General features: G+C 34.7%; 1 protein-coding gene across 14 annotated transcripts in view; it reads right to left on the reverse strand.

The window, feature by feature from the left end:
* The window catches only part of FRYL (FRY like transcription coactivator), a 162,339-nt gene that overhangs the window by 33,737 nt on the left and 113,231 nt on the right, over positions 1-15,371 (reverse strand). For 11 of the 14 annotated variants that reach the window (XM_072928152.1, XM_072928154.1, XM_072928156.1 and 8 more), the window contains 13 exons: positions 15,155-15,323; positions 13,818-13,902; positions 12,224-12,336; positions 9,771-9,921; positions 9,335-9,438; positions 8,579-8,764; positions 6,697-6,901; positions 5,713-5,834; positions 5,051-5,241; positions 4,313-4,407; positions 2,710-3,317; positions 2,042-2,139; positions 882-1,052 (listed from right to left, as the gene is read on the reverse strand). In XM_072928152.1, the coding sequence (XP_072784253.1) occupies positions 882-1,052; positions 2,042-2,139; positions 2,710-3,317; positions 4,313-4,407; positions 5,051-5,241; positions 5,713-5,834; positions 6,697-6,901; positions 8,579-8,764; positions 9,335-9,438; positions 9,771-9,921; positions 12,224-12,336; positions 13,818-13,902; positions 15,155-15,323 (2,298 nt within the window). The remainder of the gene's footprint in view (positions 1-881; positions 1,053-2,041; positions 2,140-2,709; positions 3,318-4,312; positions 4,408-5,050; positions 5,242-5,712; positions 5,835-6,696; positions 6,902-8,578; positions 8,765-9,334; positions 9,439-9,770; positions 9,922-12,223; positions 12,337-13,817; positions 13,903-15,154; positions 15,324-15,371) is intronic. The other 3 variants (XM_041715721.2, XM_041715720.2, XM_041715730.2) reach the window with 1 other exon arrangement.

Consider the following 15,371-nt stretch of genomic DNA (forward strand, 5'->3'; position numbering starts at 1 on the left):
TTATTTTTCTCTTCAAGAAACTTAAATGTACCATTTCCTGGTTTTCAAACTTTTGCTTCAGCACTAAAAAACAGTAATGCAACAGCACAATGGATTTCGTCCTAATTCATTTCTCTCCTGAATTTTGATGTACAGATTACAAATACAGATGTATTCTTAGCACAGATCAGAAAGCACCTAATAGTAAAACACTTTTCACTAAATAAAAATGTTCATACTAATTCAAAATCTTAAAACTGTATGAAAAACAATTATAGCAACACCTTAAAGAAGGTTGGTAAACGCAGTTTTACAAACAAAAAATGTACATATAAAGTAGTTTGTAAGAGTTAACAATTTTTTTTAAAATGCCTCTATCAGTTTGAAATTATACTCTTCAAGTACAAGCTCTACAAGATTTTCATAAAAATTACTTAACAGGTTTCCTGTATGAACAGCCAGCAGAATAATATACTGATTTCTATAATTTAAATTATCTTCTTTTACATTATGCACTACTTACTTTTTTATTACAAATTAGCTTTGCAATTAATATTTAAGGTTGTGATAAAGACGTGTACCTGGCTAAAGAAGGTCTCTTAAAATTTGCATTAAGCTTATTTTGCTAAAGGTAAGTGTATATTTATGTAATATAAACACCTACTGCCAAACAGCATTCTCACAAAAGGAGATCTGTCATTAGAGGTATTATAATTTCAAGGTATATATAAATTACTGCACTCCAAACTGGCAGCAGTCCTCCCTTTTCTACATCCTAGAACATTTTAGTAATATTTTCCTATTAGAGAACATATGCTTTATTCCCCTTGACATTCAGAATAATGAGAAATTAGGAACTGGCAATGAATTGTCAACATGAGATACTTCTAGTAAAAATTTACCTCTGCAAGATAAGTTATGAGGTTAAATGTGGCATCTGAGAAAGAGTCATGCAAGTATCTACACACTACATTAATCCAGTTAGAACAGTCTCTGGAATAACTGTGTGTACTGTATAAACTCATCATATGAGCCAGATTGGCAAGAGTTGGTGACTTCTCCTCTGCACAAACCTGAAAAGCAAAACCATATTTAATTATATTAGAAATATTTTTTTAAATCCAAGCATTTCTGAGTACACACTTCTCCCAGATTTCACTCCAAGATTTCATTTCCAAGATTTCACTTCAGTTATTTTCTATTAAGTGAAATCAAACCAATCGCACATGCATGACCTACAGTTTCTGTTGAATTTTGGTACTGTGGCATCCATGTTCCAAGTTTATTTATTCATCATACATTTGGTATGATCAACCAGCATCCCTCACTAGAGTAATACAAGTATTTAAAGGCAGCAGTGATTTCTGCACTTGCATCAGGCACATACTCCTTGAGTCAGACTGTGCACAGCTTCAGTGGTTTAGTGATTCACATGTCACAGCCTGAGCAGCCAGAGGTGTATGCCTGCATCTCCTGTACCAGACAGCTCTTTCCTAGTCCCTTTTCCACATTATTCCTTAAAAGAAAGACTCTGTCAGGTCAGTGTGACACCATCCTGGCTGAGAACAGCTGGTGTGCACCACCTACTGCTATAACAGCCACTACACTTCAGAAACATGTCAAGGTGTATTTTACTGTGTACCAGTAACAGAAAGAACATACAACCTTTTCTCCTCTACCAGTAAGATCACTTCCTTCCCATAAGAAAATTAAGAAGCATGTTTAAAATTGTATTAGGTTGACATTCAAAATTACGAGTAGAAAAATCAGACAAGTAAGAAAAAGTAATTTATATAATTGGTAAGAAATTTGTTCTTGAAATCTAAATTTTACAGAATAAACTAAATGTATTTTTTCATTGACAAACACACTCAGGGATTGATACAAGGTCCAGCTATATAAACTTGACTGGATCACATCTGTAAAATATGACCTCTTATAGTTACATGTATATTACTATTAGAATCACATAGAAGTATTACATAAGGGACCCCAAAAAATACAGAAACAACGCTGGTATATATATCCTTCTGTATACTTCTCCAAGCATCATGTTACATACCTTTGCTATCCTGTCAGCTGTTTCTTTACAAAACTGAGTTGGGTTATCAAAATGTTGTATCAGATGAGGAAGTAGGCACAAGATATTTAGGGGAAATCCTAAACATAGACATAAACAGAGTCATATGAGCCCTTAAGGTTTTTAATATGACATAGTGTAATGTTAAGTTAGCCAGTATTTAAAATTCTGACAGCATGACACATACTTTCACACAGATATATAAATTATATATACACATACATTTACCTAAGTATGTATGTATGAACAATGTATATAGATATGTCTGTGTTAGGTATAAAAATTGCTCACTGGAGCAATTAAGCAAAACTACCATGAAACTGGATAGTTTTAGGCACTACATCATATTGTTTCTAAAAATGTGTAAATAGTGCTAATTGAGCCAGTTAGCACAAGACCACGAAAAAAATACACAGCTCTTAAAACTCACTTGCAAACAACAGTCAATGCATAAAGTTTACATGCAATCTTGCTTGTGAGATAATCATAGTCTGTAACATATTCCCACTACGCAGCAGTGTAATATGGACACGTGCAGAAAGCATTTAATGGAAGAGTTTCTTTAAGGCAAATGCACAATTACTACTGATTTTTGACTCCACTTAATTAGATGAAAAAATGTATTTTTAAAACATATTTATTAAAGATACCTGCTAACTGAGAAGGATCCACCAAAGCATGCCGGGAAATTGTGATGAGTTTACTGAGCAGATGAACTGTCATTTCTTGTGTAGAAGCTGAAGTAAAGCCTTTCAGAAAAAGCTGCTGAAGGCCTGGAAAGTTATTCCATTTCAGTTTATTCTGCACCTCTTCTATCTTTTCCCGACTCTCTGATTTATCCAGAGGCATATGAATAAGAAGCTTGTTGAGTAGCTTGAGAGCCAGAAGGTATTCATACTCATAATCTGACTCCAGCAACGAAGTTGCAATCCAAAATATGGTGGCCATCAAGTTGACAGGGTCAGTAGTGGGCTGCACATCATACATCCCTCCCTCTCTCAGGGAGGAAAGGCTTCTAGTCCTTGCTAAACTTCCACCATGATTTATCCTTCCATCCATTATATCCAGTGTGTTGCTCCGTCGCCGGTCGCCTCTCCGCTCACTGATTAAATTCAGTCTTAAGGAATTACTCCTTGTATTGCTGTAGTATCCCAAACAACTGCCACTATTAATGGGACTTGTGCTTAGATTTATCTGTCCAGTGCTTTTCCTGTTAGCTGCATACTTGTTTCCCATCACAGAATCATGGTATGAGGTTCTAAAACAAAAATCAGTATTACATACTGCTACATGCAAAATACTTAAAAAACAAAGAAATTAGAAAAAGGGAAGGATGAAAGATGTTACACTAATCACATACACTTGCAGTAAATACTCTGGTCCATCACCCTAAGAGTATTATGATACATGTAAATACAGGATTTCTGTATCTATTATTAAAATATCCTTATGGTATAAAGACAAGATTGCAGCATCTTGTTATCTTTTCTACCAAATCTATTTGCTACAATCCAGAATACCATAAAAATTACAGCAAAAATGGAAAAATTAGCCCATAGCATATAAAAGATTATGTGCAAGTGATGATCCAGCATCCCAACTTATTTAAAGATGTGATAAAAGTAGGGAAATTAATGAATACAATTATTACCATGTATTTGTCTGAGGTATCTGACCTAGGAAACCCAACACCTTCCTATTCTGATACTAAGAAATTGAACATATTCCTAGAAATCTCAGCGTTTTCAAAAACTTTGCAAGGAAGTCAAACAAATATGTCTGTACATTTAGGGATTTTTTTTTCCAGTTTGATAAAAGTAATCAAGGTAACCCCTCAAACTCTAATGAGACACACTAATGACTCAGACACTTCTTATGTAGGGACAACAAACTTGAGGCCTAAGACAGACTAACATTTGCAGAGCCTTTAAATTCAAGAAGTTTAAGAAGAACTGACAATATTTCAGAACTGAGTCATAAGGAATTCCTTGAACACCTCTTTCACAAAATTAAACTGAACCCAAGGGGGTAAATCAGAAAGGCAATAAGATATTCTTTTCAGGAAATTGAGATTATTACAAGTTTTGCTTGTGGCAGAATGATAAAAACATACCAGAGCAAGCAATTTTGCTATATGGATACAATTATTCTGCAAAGATGACAAGAAATTATTTAATTACATTTATAATGCAGATTTTTATTAATTCAAATGTACAAAATGCATAATGAAGATTGACTAATAAAAGAACTTACTGAGAAAGGGCAGAAAGCAGATCATAATGTTTCATGGTTTCAGCCAATGTATCAATAGCAGATTCTAAAGTCAAAAGCAGCTCTATGACGAAACCCTGGGGAAAGCCACAGGCCATTATAAATTATGCAATATGCACAAGGAAGATCACAGAAAATCTACTGAGTAGTAATTTAAAAATATAAAATCGGTGTCAGTAACTAAATTATTTCATGCTTAAATTAGAACACAATCTCATGAGACAGCTCAGTTTAGCAATATAGCTTCATGACAAGGAAAAACTTCAATTTATTTATAAGCATTTACTGAATGAATTCTGGTTTGTATTGTTTTTAAGGATGGATTGAAGGATGATTTCATTCAGACTAATTTTGCAGTATTAAAAGATTAGATTCCGTCTTAAGATGTACAATGACACTAAGTTGAATGATTGTTAACACTTTATCAGGTAAAGTTCTTAATAAAAGAAAACAAAAATAATTTCTTATATGGCTGATCCCAGTATTCTCTAACAATGAAAGAGGTGGTGTCTACAGGAAACAGACATATCAAACTCTCTGAAAGAGCCTATTGCTGTAGAAGAGAATGTGCACAACTGTTCCTCAGTTAATTTTATATTTTAAATACTTAAAAATAAAATTAAATGGATAAAACAATGCTTTTAAATTTTGCTAATAATGCATGCATACCATTTAGGCAGACTTAGCTGTCTAATAAAGTGGGGGCAAAATTTCAAATACCTGAGCTTCTTCTCCTGCATCTCCAACAGTTTCTACTAGTCTGGAGAGAACATCAGAAAGTGTAGATGGAGTGAGAGGCTGCTTCAGAGCCCTGAAAATCTGAAAGGACCTCCCAGCATAATGCCGAGAGGAGCACGAAAGAGCAGTTTGCAAAGCAACTTCACTGAGACGATGTTCCAATTGATATCCTCCTATTAAAGCAAATAAATATTCAAGCAACACTGCTTTATAAAAAAACAAATCAATTTGAATTTACTGAAGAGTAAATTGCCAAAGTCATTCCCAAATTTAAAATATTCTCACATCCTCTGCATTTTTCTCAAGAAGTATAAGGCTCAAAAATCTTCACAGAAATACAAACATGTATTCCAAATACTTAATGCTAGAGAGACTGGTAGACAATAAAATATTGATCATTAGAATATTAAGTGTTCACAATAAATTAATAAGATGTTTTACCTTATTCCTAAAAGATAATATTTAAATCTGTCATAATAGAAACATGAACTGAAGTGAGCAATATACAAGAAAACTATTATTTAGAAGCAGTAATTTCCTAGAGTGATTTTATAGATTACCTGTGTGTTTACACCCATTAAAAAGTATTTCTTTAGTTTGCAGTCTTGCAGACTCAATCATGTATTGTCTGATTTCTAACATACCTGAGCTAGACTGTTTAAATATAGATACCACATGCTTTAAAAACACAGTTAACTGTTCAGCACTCTTTATATTAGGGTTCTTTGCTGAAACATCTTCATGATTCCAAAGTGGGCCTCTTTTCCTAAAAAATATAAAAATAGAGTAAACAGAATATAAAATGCAGCCTTTCTGCTTAATATTATTTAAATGAAATTTAAACCGTAAGGTTAATTGCAAAAGAATCTACTATGTACCACATAAAAGAAACCAAGTAGTTGTGCAGGCACAAATCAGAAAGAGTGTTGACAACTGACCAATATTATACAACATACAAGACGTTAAGGCAAAGTGAAAAGCAGTGTATCAGTTCCAATTGAAATAACTGAGTAAGAAGATGGAAGAGTTCTCTGGTACAGCTAGAGTACAATAGATAGTTCTCTAAGAAAGAACCAGTACAACTACCACCATTATGCACTTCCTAACTTCCTTTCTTTCCAATTCCTTTCCATAGATATGCCATGCTATTATAAATTTAGGCTGAAGTAAAGCAAAAGAATAAAAGCATAGAGAAACAGGTAGGATTTCGTATTAACACCATCTTGAAAGCTTAATATAAACTACCATACAAAGTGCACAAATGTGGATGATTTTACCAATGTCCTGTGCAACAAATTCATCATTTTTGAACAGTCAGCTCTCTACTACTAAGTAATAATCTCTAAACTGCACATAAATCTCGCAACTCTTTAATCATCTCAATGTATTCCTGCCCTAATTCAGAGTAAAACATGGCAAAATACTTTTAAACAGACAGGACTTGAAAGGATGGTCAAAATTCTCTGAAAGTGTTGGAAAGTTAGAGCTTTTCATATGTGTATAATACAAAAACATTTACTGGTGATAAAACAGAGACAGAATTAAGACAACATGATGCTAAATAGTGAGAGGTTTGCCATTTTTCCACAAAATATGTATCTTGACAAAAATAAAAACTAAAATCTTACCTTGAGGTAATAAATTCTATAAGTGTTTTCACTTTTTCATCCTGCTCTACTGAAATGTCAACCTCATTGAGGATTGTGGTCTGCAGTTGAGAAATGGCAGCACTTGTATTTCCTAAACTGATGCTAGAAGAGGTAGAACTTGAACTAAGCCCTGAGTCTGTCATTGGGGAGGGCTGGTAATCAGGTATAAAATCATGAACACCTGCTGAAACAGAAACAAGATGATTATGCACTTTTAAGTTGACAGTTAATATTAAATATATAAAAATAGCCCTCTAAAAATATCAAAAACTTAGTAAATGTAATGAGAATACTTAAAAGAGAATAAATTAATGGATGCAATAATTTCAATGAAATAAACAAGTCTTACATATGCAAATTCTTCACGTAACTTATATGAACTTCAATTGGGAACTGCTAAATCCCTTTTTAAAACCCCTGTATTATCCTTGATTTTGTACTAATAGTATCAGAGCTCATCAGCTTCTGAGGAATCTCAGCTTAATTAAAAAAATTATAAAGACTATTTCTTACCAATGAGCAGAATTTTTTTGAGAAAACCCAGTCCCAGAGTAACTCACAGCACTTGAATCAGTGAACACTAAGTATTATCTATTGAATGGACTCTAAGCAAAACCCCTGTGGCTGTACAAAGTTTCTCTGAAGTCAGTTTAATCTTGAGGCTAGAAGATTTTTTCTTTTCCACATAAAGAATGACGTGGCAATACAATACAACTGCAGTGACTCCTCACATTGCCCTTCTATCCATCTATGAAGGGCTGAGGGAAAGTAAACTACCAAGGAAAACTGGTAGGGCCTTTGACTATAACACTTGTATTTAAATAAGCTTAAGACTCACTGACCCACCACAAATCTTCACTATAGAATCACAGAGTTTGGGCTGGGATATTTGAGCTTAGCCAGCTCAAATAAAATTTAAAATTAGCTTGTTCAACCTTGTGCTAGGTTGTGCTTACCTGTAAACACCTTATCCTAATCCCCAGCTGGAAATGTTTGATGCTGACCCAATTTTAGTTTCTATCAAATATCTTTGTTTTATTGTGTCATGTTTAGACAGTTTTATCCAAGCCCTTAAAGATTAGGAAGGGAATGGTTTGTATATGCCACTGTGCACATGAACCATTAAAGTTCTGCTGAACAGATTCCTATAAAATAATCCTTCCACTATACACAGTGGAATTTAATTCTTCATTGCTACAAAAAACCAAATGCACAAATCAGAGAACTACTTTTGCTAAATAATAAAACCATTGCTGATGCGAACAAAAGAGAACAAACAACTGTATGGCAATATGCTGCCACCTTCTGAAATAATTTGAAATACTAAATTAAAAAAAAAAAAACCACAAAGAACTATTTCAACAGAAACTACAATACAGTCTCACCATCAAAATATTCCCTTCATAAAAAAGTATACTTTATAATTACAACATTGTAAAGTTAAGGGGAATATTTAAAGGTAGTATCTAAAAAATATTCTGATAGCCAATAAAGAATGCAATCACAGCTGACAAAACTTGGAAATTTTAACTTGTTATAAACAAGTAAGAGATGTAGCTTCCTGGTTTCTATTTTAAAAGGCATAATTAAAACTGCTGTAATAAAGTTCCAAAACACAGAGCTCGCTCTTTGATTTCCACTACTATTCATCATACAACTGTGGTCCCTACTTTAGTGAATGGCCACAAAGTGCCAATGAAAACTCTATTTAAATTGACTTCCTTAAAATCCAAAGAAATAAATTTTAATGCCAAGGCCTCAGGAAGATATTACAAACAACAGAAATCTTAATGATGTCTGTAAGAAGAGATAACTTCCCATGTCATTTTAACATGCAACATGTAATAAATCAAAAGCATACCTGTGAAAGTGTAATCTAAATGGGTCATTTGCTTGACAGTAAGCACCCTGGACTCATTGAACTCTCTGTTTCTGAGTAGGACAGAAGCAGCAGATTGGACATTACTGCCAGAGCCCATCACTATCAGTAGATGCAAAAGTAGTCGTTTACAATGCTCATAGACTTCAGGGTGACCGTGGTCAAAACCTAACACAAAAGGAAAATAGCAAGGCTTTATGATATTCCAAGGGCATGCTGAATTACATTATTTGAAAAATAGCAGTATTTAAATTGGTCTGTTATATTTTACCAAGTGACAGATAGAGAATTCTCTAAACAGTATTTTTTCAGTGTTTCAATATAGAAACAACAGCATATAGTTTAATAAACTGTATGTTGATCAGACTAAAATATATCTGATAATTCCATGCAAGGTTAAAGTACAAAGTAATTTTAAATAAGAAGAATTTTAAGTAAGAACTTCATTTGTGCTCTGTATGAAAATTATTACACTTAGAAACAGAAAGGAAAACATTGAATTTTACTGTCTTCTACAAGAGGTAAAAGTGACTCCTAAACAAAGTGCCTTAAAACAACTAAAAAAATCTTAATTATACTAATTAAGCTGAAAAACATTTAATTGAATTTTTTTAAAATACTGTAAATATTATCACATCAATGGGATTTCAATGCAATGGCAAAAATTAATTTAAATATCAAAAGAACAACTGAGAATTCCTCAAGTTACTATAAGTATTTCTGTAAGAAGTTAGTTACCTATAAAAATTGCATGAAGCAAAAGATGCAAGTATCCTCCCCATTCCACCTTTACACTGTGGTCAACTATCAAATCAGTCAAAAGAATCACTGCTATATTGCATCTAAAACAAAAAAATGGTATGTTAGAAGAATGCAACAGGAACTTCATGAAGAGCTGCAAAGAACTTAATATGCTTCTAACTTGTACTCTTCAGTCTATAAACATTCACAAAGCTGTGTTATAAGGGAAAAGATGAATGCTCATAATAAAAATAGAAACAATTTAATCCTCCAGATTAAAAGTTTGAGTAATCTTAAATTGCTAGACCTTCGAGTAAACCCACAGAAAACAAATCTATTATCAACTGCCCTTAAATCTATTATCTTCAAATTGTATTTGTGCAACACAAAAGAAAACATAATGAACTGCCATTGGCATTGCCAAAACAACTACCTGTGAAGTGACATGCCCGGAGGAGAAGTTTCAGGCAAGTAATCCACCAGCGGCGACCAGCAACCTCCAGAAGGTGGGAAAGGGAGAGGCTCTCCTTGATTGTGCTCCATCACCTTCAACCGCCAGTTGGAATATAGAGGCATTGAATCACCTAACACAACATAAAATTAAACCAGAAATATATTTACAATGCATATTTCTGTATGTTACAGTCTTCTGAAGAAATATTTTTAAATTCTTGAAAAGTTGAGATCTAGGAGAGGGGAAGGGGAGCCAACTGTAAACAGTAGCAGCTGGACACAGTTTCTTGAAAGAAAAAAAGTGTTATTTCTTTTAATATAAGGACGATTCTACAGAAGTTACACACATAACAGAGTAAGACGTTTTTGAATAGGTTCATAAATCTTATGATAAAAGGCAAAGTGATCTGATGTAATTTCCTTGAATTTCAAACCTCATGCCAGATAGGGAGTTAATTAAGGTTGGGTCCTAAGATTTAAATGAGCTCATATTGAAGAGCATTTCATTCTAAGCTAAGGAAGTATTCCTCAAGAGCAGATCTTTATAGGTCTCACAGCAGAACCCCACCAGTGTTATCTGCCAGATAATGCTGGCCTGATCCACGGGTAACTCGGAAATTGCCACTATTACAACAGCATAGCTCAATCCCATTGGTTGATAAAAGATACTGCTCAGAAAATAGGTAAATTTGTCAAGAAAGCACAGAAAGACATTTAGTTTTTTATTTAGCAAGTTCAAAAGTGCAAGAAAAACATCAGCTGTTTTGTATGAGAGTATACTCTGTTAACACACCCAAAATACTTTTCTGTTTAAAAGTTGTTTTGGACTTCAGAACTATCAGTCAAGACAAGAAACAAGGAAATTGCCTGAAAGTTCAGTGATTCTACCAGCTCTGTTTGGAAGTATAGCTGCAGAAATTTCAGATGTTCACACATGTATCAGCCTGTTATCACCTTCTCCACTGGAAGCGACAAACTCCTTATGGATGGAACATGTGAAATACCATCTAGCTCAGGATACTCACTGTTGCTATCACAAACAGCAAACAAATCCAAAAATGACTGCAGCTGTGATTCTGGATAATGCCTATCCATGCAGTAATAAACTCTGGCTCACCAGAAGCCACTAACCTGATCCAAAGTTTAGCAGATTCTGCCTTAGTATGTCCAGCCCTTACAACATTCTCTGCAGAGGACATTAGGTTTCACCTCCTTGAGAGAGGAAGTAAGAACCATATATTCACTCTAATCTTCACAGTGTGCAAAGAATCAGTCATTGAAGACTGAATTAGAGGATCCTAATAGACTCTTGTTGCTTCAATACAGCATGAACAGGATAGTTCCATACTGACATCTAAAGCTCAACATGCAGAAGTTCACCTCCTGTTGCTCAGTCACACAAGAAAATTAAGGAAACGGCAATGCTGTACTGTGAGCTGTAACATACCCAAACAACCAGTAGTAAAATCAATGGTCAATAAAAAATTGAGTGAAACCTAAGTCTGTGGGACCACTTTCACAACTTGAGATATATCTGATTATCCCGTGCAGGGTGAAGTACAAAGTCATTTAAATTACTAACAACCTGTTAGCTGAAACAAGAGTTTCAGCCAAACAACTCCTCTGACCAAGCATACAGAACCCACTAATGTAACAAATAATTTACTATCCTCATTTTTGCCTGACTACATGACCTGTTTTGCTTTCTGTAGCACTGCCATGGTGATTTTCTTCTTAGGCATTGGTAAAAAAGTAGACACAGTTAATAAGCCTCTGTTAAGGAAATCTTTCCAAATGCACAATGGCGTTTCAGATGAAATTTTTACCTCTTTCCATACTTCTGCATCTCAGAAAAAAACCCAAACACAGATCACAAAAGTGACCCAAAACACATTTTTAGAACAATCTTGGAAATTAGATGTGCATAAAGAGAACCTTTTTCCCTGCTATATTTTCCTTTGCTATGGTTTCAAAAAAGTTTAGTACCTTTTTTTTGTAAATAACCCAAGGAATGCTATCATTTAAAAGAACAATTACTTGCAATTTTCTTTTTTTAAAAAAAACTTCTTTTTCATCACCTTTTTTTAAATCTCATCTTCATCCTGCTCATCTCTGTTTCTTGTGCCTAACTGTCAAAGGAAATAGAGTAAAACCATTTCATTTAGGAAGATGTTCACAACTCATTCCAGAGGAAAACAGAAAGAATAAAGCATATTTTCTTCCTCGAATATTTTATTGCAGTCAAATGTATGCTAGACTTCAGTAGCAGTAATAAGATAGAGGAAGATTTAAAAAAAAACTGATTTTTTTAATAGGCTTACGCAAAAAACACTGATAATGCTCATTTCTTTATGTTCCACAACCTTCAGAAGTATTAACTTGTGAAAATTCTGTCTGCTATTCATAGAAATATTTAAAAATAAAGAATATTACTTTTTTCCTCTTCATATGATCCTCCAGAGCTGCTGCTGTAGCGAGATTCCAGTCTGTGGTGCTGGCGGTTTAAGTTGCTGTTCAACCCACTGTAGATGTCTAGGTGTGTGTAGCTGTAGGTGCAAATAAAGCAGAATTAGTAACTGACACTCTGTGACAAACATTAATCAGGGTCTCTCAGTAAAACTGTATTTCAGTAAAACTCCTTTACCAAAAACAATTCATCTTACAAGGATAATCAACATGATGCCAAAGCACCTCAGCCACATAAGACATACCTTCTTAAGCAACACCAGGTAAGGGGATTCAAAGACATTATCCACTATAAATTATATTTCTGTTCCATCATTTTCACAAATATTTAAGCACATTAAAATATTTGTTACCATTTTACATAAGTTCTTCTCACTCTTGAACAAAATAAGGAAATTCATATGTGACCCCCATAGCAGCCAACTACTCGTCTGTGCCTTGCTAGGCTGAATTCTGAATGACACCTCACATTCCAGGTTTCTGTGATTTACTATCATAGAGCTCACCCTAATTTAATTTAAGTGTTGGGGTTGCCCTACCAATATATTTGCTATTCTAATTATATTGACATAATTATCCTAGGGAAGGAAAGAAAGTGTCCAACTGGGAAATTATATTGGAACTGTAATTATTAAAGCTCTCAAACAAGTTGTCAGAAACTCATTTGTGAACTTACAACATAGTTGCTACTCTACAGTAATGGTATATGTGCACAGTATGCTCATGCTAATTACAGAGTCTCCACTCCCTTTTTGAAGGTTAGCTATCCATATTAACACAAAATGACAGCATGCCCACAGTCAGTTACTGCTGAGCTCCAAGCACACAGCCTGACCAAGTCTATATCAACTGTTTGCTTTCCACCAGCCTCAGTCAGTATCTGCCAAGTATCTTGTCCAAAAGGTTACATTTAAATTGCTCAAAAATTAGGGAGGGAGAAATCTGTTTTGAAGTTAGCTGTAAGGTATCTTGACACATACCAGTCATCCAAATACCCCAGTTAGGGAAAATAAACTAGCAACACATAGGCACTGTTCACTTCCAGTGAGGTAATAAACCAATCTGTGAGTCATGAAATCACATAATTACTTGGATTGGAAGGGACCTTAAAGATCATCTGGTTCCAACCCCCCTGCCATGGGCAGGAACACCTTCCACTAGACCAGGTTGCTCAGAGCCCTATCCAGCCTGGCCTTGAACACTTCCAGAGATGGGGCATCCACCTTTCTGGGCAACATGTTCCAGTGTCTCACCAACCCCACCTTTCAGTACAATTGTTCTCATGTGAACACACATAGTCAAGTGTAATAGTACCTACTTTAGGCACCAATGACAATATAGCTGTAAGCAATACAATGCCTGACCTGGAGTTCCAACTACAACTGAGGCTGCTACTGTTAATCCCAAATAGTATTCCAGTTCTGTTGACATGCATGACATTACATGGAATGGAATCCCTGCAATGAAGACATACCTGGAGCTGCTGAGATGGGAGTATTTAAAGTACCTAAAAGGAATTCCTGTCATTCATCTAATAACTGCTCTTTGAGGAGATACTTACTTCTCTTCAATACTGTCTTTCATATGTTTACTGTCAGGGTTGCCATCTGTGGGAGCCACCATTGTATTGCTGCTAGAAGTGGTACCTGTGAATTATGGACAAGGAAAAAGGTTGGTCAATAAAACTGAAAAGTAGTCTTAAGCATTACAAGATCACCCTTATTTACTGGTCCTTGCTCAGAGGTGTATTCTACAGCAATTGGCACAAGTGCAAACTGAGACATACAACTTTCACGTGCAATAAAGGACTGTGAGCTGCTACCATAATTACACTAACCAGAAAAAAATTATCTATTCCAGGAATCTTTTAATTCTTCAATGTAAATAAGGTAGAAAGTTTTTAAGCAGTATCTAGAGACCTATTTCCCTTTTTCCTCTATTATACACCTCATAGTAATCTGTAAAATGTAGTTGGACCTTGTTATCCAGTTAATTCAAACCACAAGCAGATTAAGGATTAAACCCTAATAGCCTGTGGTAAAGCTTTTAACAATTTTCTTTTAGGAAAAATTTGCAAGCATCGCACTGAACTGACAGCCCCAGTTGGAAGCAATTTTGCACCCTTCCAGCCTTTGCTATTCTAAATTACATTAAGTTCAAGAGCCGCAAAATTTTTAAAATATTTTTTAAACACTTCCAAGAACAAGTGCCAATGCATTCACCTGGTGATCCAGAGAACACCATATGACGGGTCCAGGCTACTTCATAATATTGACAAATTTGCAGCACAGAAGTTAAGGCCTTGCTTAGATACCCTCCCCACATCCATGTCTTTTGAAGCTCAATTTGACAGATGGATACTCCACCAAAACAAGACTGCTTTTCCCCAGCATGTTGTTGGATTGAAGCATAAGGTAGACACTCGGTATTTTCAGCACTTTTGGGGTTTTTTAATGATTGATCGAATGCTAATAATTTCTAAATAAATTTTCCTAAGTAAGTGAACTTAAATCCTCTTGAAACAATTGATGCAGTTTGTGTCTGTAACAGGAACAACTTAGATGGATTTAAAATTGTATACATTTTCCCCATGGTTTTACTGACTAGACATAAAAGTCATATAATGAGGGTAAACAGTGCAAGGTCTCTGAACACAGACAAAGTCTGATGCAAATACTAAGACAAACTCATCGCTTCTGAACTTATCAGATGTTCTTCAGGAAGAACTCTGGGTACACCAAAACCTGTAAAACAAACTTTTAACCTTATTTCTAGAAACAGAACCTTGCATTCCTATTGAATATTTACAAATGCACTCCAGTAGCATTAACTGATTGATAGCAGCATGTTTATAATGAACAATAACAGTTTAAATTACTTAAGTCAGTAAATGCTTACCTGAGGTGACAGAGGGGATTTTGTAACTGGATGTAATGCGGTAATATGGTGGATTATCCATATGGGTGACTCCTGAACTGACAGGATCTGTAAGCTGAAGTTCACTCACCAGCTCTTCTAGTAGTTGCATTGTTTTGTCTCTACCCAAATAAACAATTACTTTCTTTACCTGCCATAAAAAACACATACATAAATATATATTTTTTTTTTAATAAAA

Source organism: Taeniopygia guttata, chromosome 4 (genome assembly GCF_048771995.1).
Source record: "Taeniopygia guttata chromosome 4, bTaeGut7.mat, whole genome shotgun sequence".
In the NCBI taxonomy this organism is placed as follows: Eukaryota; Metazoa; Chordata; class Aves; order Passeriformes; family Estrildidae; genus Taeniopygia; species Taeniopygia guttata.